Here is a 9,899-nt window from a genome sequence, read left to right as displayed (position 1 = left end):
AGAAGCACTTGAGTGACTCAGGGACTGAGCATGTGTACCATGTCACGTGTTTCCGTATCAAGCGTCTCGATGTTAACAGCCGTGCATTCAAAATTTTAGCTCCCTTTTGAAATGTGTGAGCTCCAAAACGACCTGGCAATGTAGATCTTCACTTGGATAATCCAGTTGTTGTGTGTCTGTTGTAGTGTTTCAGCGACTTACACTAACAACATGTTTCCTGGGAGAACCACTGCTCTTCTTGTTTTGTTTGCTCCGTTGGGTAAGATGTATTTCTGTAAATCTCTTGGAAAATTAATATTTATTTGGTACAGTTTTGTGTTTGACAGAAAATACAGATTATTGAATCCACAAAGCCACCATCCATCCTTATGCAGTGGCTGATAAGAGCAGCACTGTTACCGTTGTATAGAACCGATGATGTTCATCTGACTGTTAGTCTGATCTCAGACTTGTGCCTGAATTGAGAGTCTGTCCTGTAAGCACAATTAAATGTTGGACATTTTCTCTTTTTTTTTTTTTTTTGCTTTGTTGTGGAATATGATTCTAACACTGAATTGTGTATCTAATATGTTACGTGTTGTAAGAGGTATCTAGCAACATACTGAAATAGATGAAATACAGCAAGGTAGTCTTTCTGTTTATGTGCTACAAGTGAAGTCCGACAGGACAAGCAACTGCTTAAGTTTAAAAAGAAATTTCAATGTATTCTCTTACTGTAAGAAGAAATCTTCAGTGGTGTTACATAGCTTGTGAAAATAACAAAACAAGTAAATTAAGATATCAGCAGTTTATTTATTCAATCCGTGACAAATGGCGGTGTGTGTGTGTATGCTGAGGTTCCTTAAAGCAACACAAGTTTTCACTATTGTCAGGCTATTCTTACATCTTTTTTTCATAGGGTTTTCTCTGACTTGTTTAAATATGACTAATACAGCAGACTGGTCTGTAAGTGCAACTTGTTCGGACACGTCGACAGCCAAACCTAAAAAGTGTCTCTGGGATGCTGTTAATACAAAGGTAACACTCAAGTGCACGCACGTTCAATCACATGGGCACACGTACAGACATACACACACATACAAAGACATAGTTCAAGCATGATGTATTCAGGTATTAACACAGGGGAAAATCTTAAAACTGGAAAAAAAGACAAAACGATTAAAGATATCAAGCAAAACAGATAATAAATAGGGTACTACAGGGTAGTACCACCTAGCTCTGTCAGGATGTAAAGCCTAACACCAGACATTAAACTCACAACGAATATCATTACATTGAAAACCGGGAGAGGGGATTGTTGATTTACACTGAGCCATCAACTTCGGCTGTTTCACGGCAGCCACACTGACAAACTTCATGTAAGCACAACGCATTTATAAGATACATCATCGTACATGGATGGACCCAGACAATTTCTTTAAAAGAAACTTCTTGTTTAAGAAAGATCAAACCAATCGATCTTATTGGGAAATATTTATCATCGATATTATCCGACTGATCCGCTCAGCAAGTCCTTTTCCAGAGTAAATATCCTTTCTGACAAAAATATGAGATTAAATTGGGCTGCATAAACAAAGAGACATCAAGTGTGACCTCTGTTTCTTTTTTCTCTTTACAGACAGGTCAGCGTGTTGGCAATGCTCTTACTTCGGTCTCTGATAGGTCATATTTCTACTGTTCTGAAACATTCCTGTTACCGTTGTCAGCCGGAGAGTACGACTACTACATCTTACTTCCAAACGGATGGACTTTTGCCTTTCAGCTACAGATTGGTGAGTTGTACTTGGTGTAGTGCTGCAAAAATATCATATCATTTAATACTGAATGCTGATCTGGTCTAATTAATTTATGAGAAAATATCTCTTTAGCAAAGAAGTTATTGACATTAACAAAGTTTAGATCAAGGAGTTCAACAGTTTTGAGGAAATGGAAGCAACCCTCTCAAAACATGACAAAGAGAATCAAAATACTGACAGCAACGATTGTGTCAATAGTTACGATAGACAAGGTGTTGAGAAGCCATAACATTAGGTTTGCGATGAAGTACAAATTGTATGTCACTCTCATCACCTATCCTTCTTTACGAAAGTGGAACTTAGCCGATAATGAGAGGAGAATGCAAAGAACAATTGCCTAAAAGACTTATTTACAATCTGTGTAAACTGGTTTAATTTGGCCATGTGATCCTGGATACAATTTCTCGTAAGTTGTGCTTAATGGCAACTTGGAGAAAGTTACCCTGCGGTAGCAAGAACCAACTGGGTTACGAACGTAGAGTAGTCGTCCTATTCAGGACATGCTCACCTTAGCCATAGACTGAGTCGTGGGCCTTCCCATGTCTATAAATGTGAGATACCTGTCTAAGAGGAATAAATGAGTGAACGAAAAATGCTAAACTGTTTTTAGAATGACAACACGCATCCAGGCAAATCGTTTTGTCATGTGAACCTGACTTTAGATAAAAAGTAATTTTACTCGTCATTATCTGATTGTCATTAATAAATTATCAGAAAAATTCATTAATAGTGTATTTCTGCTCACTGTTATGCATACTACTGACATTTTCTGTTGTAGTCGACCCAGGGGAGCTAAAAAGTAATTTTGCTCGTCATTACCTGATTGTCACTGATAAATTTTCAGCAAAATTCATTCAGAGTGTATTTCTGCTCATAGTTATGCATACTACTGACATTTTCTGTTGTAGTCGACCCAGGGGAGCCAACTGTGGAGTATTGTAAGCATTATGTGCGTGAAGGGGAGAACGTAAGGTGCCTATGTTCAACACAAAATGAAGGCAACCCCCCGCCAGTCATTTCATGGGAAGGACAGGGAACCTCTCCAATACTTCTCCTGGATGCTGTCAGTCGTGAAGACAGCAAGAATTACAAATGTAAAATGATTTGGGGCAACCGAACAAAAACGGTCTCCTACGATCTCTACGTGCGAACTGACTCACCTGTTTCCTATCGTCTAACGACAACCGTTAAACCATCTACCTTTCTGAGCAGAAAACCAACCACCTTTTACGTCCAGACATTTACTGGTGAATCTTTTTGTCTTTCTAATGCTCATGGCAACTTCTCGTTTATGAAGATTTTTTTTTAAGTGGAACAGCATTGAGAGTTGAGAAGTGATAGCAAATTGTATCAAGCTCCACCTTTCTGCAGCTACACGTTGTATGACATTTACAATTGATCACAAAATCAGCAGTACTGAATATGAAAAAGGATCTGCCATTAAGAGATAAAGTATTTCTATCAAAACATTTTCTTGGCCAACTCATACAAGCAACTTTTTATCACTATCACTTTTTTAACTGCACGAGATTTTAGATGGCAAAAGCGATGATAAGTGGAGATGGTATTATTTCATGATACTCGTGATGATATATAGACGAAAGATAACAACACTGTAGATGACCACGATAGTAGAAATGTGCATAATTGTCACTTTTGTTGTTGCTGCTGATGACTACAATGCTGTTGATGATGTAAACAAATAAATTATAAGAATTATTAATAATAAGAATATAGGGTGCCTATTCGTTCGTGAAACAGAGATATCTACAAAACCTGTTTTGTTACAAATAACTTACTCTTATTTAAAAACTGCAAAAAAATGTATAGACAAGAAGATAAAAAAGGATTTATAAATATAAATTATACAGATATTTGTTTTTCCTAATATCAAATTTTTACTAGCGGCGAGCCTGCAAAAATATACATGTGATAAGATTTTAGAAGTGAAATATTAGAATGGTTAATGAAATGTTTATATACAATCGTTTGGTCTTTTTTTTCAGAAAGCATCGATGAGGTCGAGAGAGATGAAAATAAAAATGCCTCATCACTGCCGATCGGTATCATAGTAGCTGCAGCGGCTGCTGTCTTGGTCCTTAATGTAGCTACCACAGTCATCGTGATTTTTATCATTCGTAGGAAAAGCAAGTATTTTCTTTCACTCTGGTCAAACAATTATTGTGTGTCCTTTTCAACTGACATCTTAAAACTGTGTAAGAGATATTTAGTAGACAACCAATACAAATAATGCTTGTGGCACCGAATGCATGTAAATCGAATAAGGACAGCTCCTTTAACCGGCTATTCGCGGTTTGCTAGTCGAGACCTAAACGCGTTTAGGGTCTATAGGGATTACACGTGCACTGAGTTGTAGTCGGGCTCCATTAGCTTTTTGCTACTGGCAGCGGGGACAACTGCTTATATTTTTTAGAAGCGGCGAAAATCCGATGGCGTTTCAGTGAAGATAAAGAAGGCTAACTGCTTCTTCTCACAGCCTCGTTCTTCTTTCCGAGTTGTCACCTAACTAGTTAGAGAGTCAATGTCTAAAGGTTAGATATTTGACCCTAATGTAGTCGAGATGCGAATGACTCGAATGTGAGGCAGTGACCTTTGGCCTTTGTGTGATTGAGTGGCTGGTAGTGACGTGTAATACTGGGTGGGATGAGAGTTACCTCTGAAACTCTGCATGACTAACCCTTCACGTTCCATCCTCTTATACATCGTACCCGTATTCCGAAACTTTTTAGAAGATATCCTCTTCTGTTGCTGTGAGCCCCTCCTCTCCCCGAACCGTCTCCCCCTCCCTCTCGAAAAAACCACAGGTCGCCGGACATCCGTTACAGATCCATTGACCACCGAAGTCGAAAATGCTCAAAAGCAACTTCATGAATGTTTCAACATTGATAGAGGAGATCTCCATTGAACACCAGATTTTATGTGGGTGTCACAGTGACACTGTGAATCAACTAAAAAGAAATGAAATTTGGATTGCCATTGCGGGAAAGGTGAGTGCCTGTGGGGTGGTACTGAGAACTGCCCAAGAATGTCACGATAACTGGTGAAGCATGACAGGTAAATATAGACAATTATAATCTGTGTTTAGTCGATATTTGTGTTCAATTGGTTACATAAGTCCACTGATAACCCATATATGCTTTATTATTAGAGACAAAACAACTTAATGATTAAAAGTGAGAGTTGTACTGGGATTTGAAAAGTGTAGACTTATAGTACATATTAAAACCATTACATTTACTTGTGTCGTAATTCATGCACGTAGTTCATATTTGTCAGGATGTTATTATTTTGTGACGCTATTGTTCTTTGTAGACATGTATTTGACTGTTGGTTTGTTGTTTTGTTTTGTAAGCAAGCAGCATAGGAAGCGGTGATAAGCGGAGCCTGCAAAGCGGCAGTTACACCCTCACAAAAAGATACTGAGGAAGTAAAGATGTGAACATCGGTTACTGTCAGCATGTAGTATGTACCCCTCCCCATCCCCAACAAAGCTGAGCATCTTTCTACACCCCTGCAATCCCTTGGATGTCACACACTGAGAACAGACCCACAACATAGACAGTAACCTTTACAAGTTCCATTATTATTTGGACTGACTTATTAATCTCTTCTAATGAGCATTATTATTGTTAATATTTAAAAGAAGTTGTCCTGAACAAGCAGCGAGGTAACAAGAAAACTTGAAGAAGGCCATCACTACCACCTGTACCATATGAAGATTCCATCCAGGGGATAATTGGTGACAATACCGTCTTGATTATTGTAATAACTGGTAAGCCTTAAGAACCATAATTTTATTATTAATAACTTTTTAAAAATACACAAAAGTTAACTTTATAGAAAACTTTATTTACATAAATTAAATGTATAGAAAAGAGATTTTTTTTCCTTACAACTTTATTGCAGTTGAAGGCACAAGTGCCACCTGTGGAAGTTAAGGTGTGGATAAAAACAGCGGATTTTTAATATTTAAAGTCTGTTTTTAAATTGAAATGCACTTTACTGAAGAGAAATTTCTGTCAGGTAAATGATGTGAATTAAAAGGCTATGGTTACTTTGCTTAACCTTTAACCTTGCACAGTTTACTTCAAGTTATGTCGTACGTTTACTGACAAAATTGGTTTAAAGAAAAATAGTGTGTAGCTATTATGTCATTATATGATGGTTCAATTAGTGCATTAAATGGGTTAGTTCCAGCAAATCAACCTACATGTTGAAGAAAGAAACTCATTACTTCTGTTGTCTTAGATGCTCAGACAGGCCATGCAGAGTGATTTGATGGATCAAGACATCATGCTAATTCCTGCCCTCAGCTGCCAGTAGTTACTTTGCCACCTCTACCAGGGATACTACTTACAACGAACCATTAATCATGAATGATAATTAAGTTTATAAGTTTTATAACTTTATAATAAAGATGTGTTTGAAAAGAAAGTTATGTGAATGACTATAATATTACACTAATAATAAATACAAGATAAGCAAAACATTAAAAATTGGAGGAGACGATTCAAACTTTAATGGAAAAACATAAACACTAAGCAACTAAAATGGGAGGAGCTAAGGCTCAGACCAGGACACAGTGTGCTGTTGCCGAATGTTATCTTCGATACTCGTATTTACTAGTTTGTAGTTATCTAGGAAATTCTCTACATAATGGCCAAACACGCCAGTACTTGCAAGTCTTGGACTCTCAGTAAAACGAAAAGATGTTCTTCCTACAGATTTCCAACTATACAAAATCACGAGATGTTAAAACCGACTACTACTGCTGGTAAAAAGTGTAAACAAAGATCAAGTACCAGATATGCAACATCACCACCATTCTAGTCTACAACTAACATCGCTACACACTCACAAACCCATTATCAGTCATATTCTAATCCAACTCAATGTGAAGGAACCATTTATGTGTGTCCTCGATAAAAGCTTAAACAGAATTTAGGGGGAGATTAGTATGAGAAGCTTAATATTAAATTTTGCATGCAGCTAAACAAGGAAGAAATACTTTTTGACACTGATAAATAATTATTAACTGTGTATTATGTTAGATTTTACATGCTAAAAAAGCCATTATCAAGAATCTGTTGTAACCATTCCATAAAAATACATTACTGGAACTTAACCATCTATTACATTTTAAACATGTTTATATTTTATTAATAATATTACGTATTGAAAATTAACTTAAATGTCCCCACTAATCTCTGATTCTTCTGTATATATCAGAATTATTTTTTTATATCCCCCAGTGTTAGCTTGTAATTACTCAGAGAAAGAAAGAAGTATTTCTCTTTATAAGTAGAAAGCAAAAATACCATCTCCTTGCCCTATCGCTTGTGCTTGTCACAGGGGTTACGTGCAAGTGATGGCGTGTATGACAGATAAACATAGGAAAGACACTGACAGCATGATAGACCTGTCTCTAGGTTACACTATTCAAGAAAGTCCAGCAGCACACTGAAATAATGCATTTATTTAAAATCACAGACACAGACATGCTAAGCACAATGTATATTGGACTACACATCAAAGCACATAACAGTTTATGATGAGACTACATACATTATGTGGCGACGAGTAGTGTGTACAAACCCTCAACATCTTAGTGTTGGCCGATTTCCTGAGGATTGAAGTGAGAATTTCCCATGTGGCTAGGCGCAGCTCGTGGTGCATCCGGACTGGAGTTGGTGAGCTGTCTGTGCGCCATGACATAAAAGAAGACTAAAAATAAGGATCAAGGAGCATTAAATAAAAATTAAATCAGGTTTTGTGGTTTTTCAAGGTACAGAACATACAGTAAAGTTCTTTACAATTCATATTTCCTATTATTCTGTTTTGTGGCTATGAAAACATTAAATCTCTTTAAAAATTTCAGCACCAATTAAAAAGTATGTTTTATACCGTGCTTAAATTATGTACAAGAACAGATGTCAAAAATTGTTTAGTGAAATCTCTCACACGCTTATTACAATAACACTATTCTTCTATATCATAGAGACAGCACCAAAATAGCTTGTGATCGTCATCTAGAAGAGTCGAATAGGAAGCTGTGAGTGAGAAGCACTTGAGTGACTCAGTGACTCAGCATGTGTATCATGTCACGTGTTTCCATATAAAGCCGTGTCGATGTTAACAGCCATGCATTCGAAATTTTAGCTCACTTTTGAAATGTGTGAGCTCCAAAACGACCTGGCAATGTAGACCTGCACTAAGACAGTCCAATTTTTGTGTGTATGTTATAGTGTTTCAGCGACTTACACTAACAACATGTTTCCTGGGAGAACCACGCCTGCTCTTCTTGTTTTCTTTGCTCCTTTGGGTAAGATGTATTTCTGTAAATCTCTCGATAAATTAATGTTTATTTGGTACTGTTTTGTGTTTGATAGAAAATAAAGTTTATTGAACCCACAAAGCAACCATCCATCCTAAGGCAGTGGTTGATAAGAGCAACACTGTTACCGTTATATAACCGATGATGTTCTGTTAGTCTGATCTCAGACTTGTGCCTGAATTGAGAGTCTGTCCTGTAAATGTTAGACATTTTCTCTTTTTAGTTGCTTTGTTGTGGAATACGATTCTAACATTGAATTGTGTATCTAATATGTTACGTGTTCTAAGAGGTATCTAGCAATATACTGAAATACATGAAATACAGCAGAGTAATCTTTCTGTTTGTGTGTTACAAGTGAAGTCCGACAGGACAAGCAACTGTTTAAGTTTAGAAAGAAATTACAATGTATCCTCTCACTGTAAGTAGAAATAGCTTCAGTGGTACTACTTAGCTTGCGAAAGTAAAAAAAAAATAAATTAAGATATCAGCAGTTAATTTATTCAATCCGTGACAAATGGCGGTGTGTGTGTGTTAAAAGTTTTCGTAAGTTTTACAAATGTATATGCTGAGGTTTCTTAAAGTAACAAAAGTTTTCCCTAATGTCCGGCTATGTTTACATGTTTTTTCGAAGGGCTTTCTCTGACGTGTTTAAATACGACTAATACAGCAGAATGGTCTGTAAGTATAACTTGCTGGAACACGTCGACAGCCTCACCAACAAGATGTCACTGGGATGTTGTCAGTGCAAAGGTAACACTCATGCGCACGCACGAGCAAACACATGGGCACACGAACACACACACACACACACACACACACACACACACACACACACACACACACACACACACACACACACACACACACACACACACACACACACACACACACACACACACACACACACACACACACACACAAAGACGTATTTCAAACATGATGCATTCAGGTATTAACACACGTGAAAATTTTAAAACTGGAAAAAAGACAAAAAGATATAAAGGTCTCAAGCAAAACAGATAGTAAATAGAGTACTACGTTATTATTTAATGTAACAGGGAAGTACCACTGCGCTCTGTCAGGATGTAAAGCCTAAAAGCAGACATTAAACTCAGAATGAATATCATTATATTAAAAACCATGAGGGGAGATTGTTGTTTTACACCGAGCCTGTAACTACGACTGTATCATGGCAACCACACTGACAAACCTCATGTAAACACAACGCATTTATAAAATACATCATCGTACATGGATGGACCCAGACAACTGCTTTAAAAGAAACTTCTTGTTTAAGAAAGATCAAACCAATCAGTCTTTGTGGGAAATATTTGTCATCGATACTATCCGATTGATACACTTAACAAGTCCATTTTCAGAGTAAATATCCTTTCTGACAAAAATATTATATTAAATTTGGCTGCATAAGCCAAAGAGAGATCAAGTGTGACCTCTGTTTCATTTTTTCTATTTACAGACACGTAAGCGTGTTGAAAATCATTTTACTTCGCCCGTTGATCAGTCGTATTTCTACTGTGCTGAAACATTCCGGTTACCGTTGTCAGCCGGAGAGTACACCTACTTCATCTTATTAGTCCCAAACAGCTGGATGGTTGCCCTTAAGCTACAAATTGGTGAGTTACACCTGGGATATTGCTGCAAAAAGTGGTGACATATTTAATACTGAAGGCTCAACTGGTTAAAAGAATTTATGACAAAAAATATCTTTTTAGCAAAGCAGTTATGTA

General features: G+C 37.0%; 1 protein-coding gene across 8 annotated transcripts in view; it reads left to right on the top strand.

Moving 5' to 3' along the window:
* LOC112568675 overlaps positions 1-9,899 on the top strand; it is a 104,860-nt gene that overhangs the window by 30,787 nt on the left and 64,174 nt on the right. Inside the window, exons 1-6 of one of the 8 annotated variants that reach the window (XR_003100142.1) lie at positions 72-259; positions 899-1,017; positions 1,619-1,772; positions 2,705-3,043; positions 3,803-5,589; positions 6,066-6,251. The exons of 1 other annotated variant lie outside the window; for it this stretch is intronic. Coding sequence is in view for 6 of the 7 variants with exons in the window: in XM_025246088.1 (XP_025101873.1) it covers positions 211-259; positions 899-1,017; positions 1,619-1,772; positions 2,705-3,043; positions 3,803-3,943 (802 nt within the window). In the remaining variant the exon portion in view is untranslated. Of the gene's footprint in view, positions 1-71; positions 260-898; positions 1,018-1,618; positions 1,773-2,704; positions 3,044-3,802; positions 5,590-6,065; positions 8,140-8,782; positions 8,902-9,628; positions 9,786-9,899 lie in introns of those variants that run through there. 6 more of the 8 variants (XM_025246088.1, XM_025246089.1, XM_025246096.1 and 3 more) reach the window with 6 other exon arrangements.

This window comes from Pomacea canaliculata, linkage group LG7 (assembly GCF_003073045.1).
Source record: "Pomacea canaliculata isolate SZHN2017 linkage group LG7, ASM307304v1, whole genome shotgun sequence".
NCBI lineage: Eukaryota > Metazoa > Mollusca > Gastropoda > Architaenioglossa > Ampullariidae > Pomacea > Pomacea canaliculata.
Note: the sequence above shows the minus strand (reverse complement) of the source record. Positions and strands in the feature narration are given on the sequence as shown.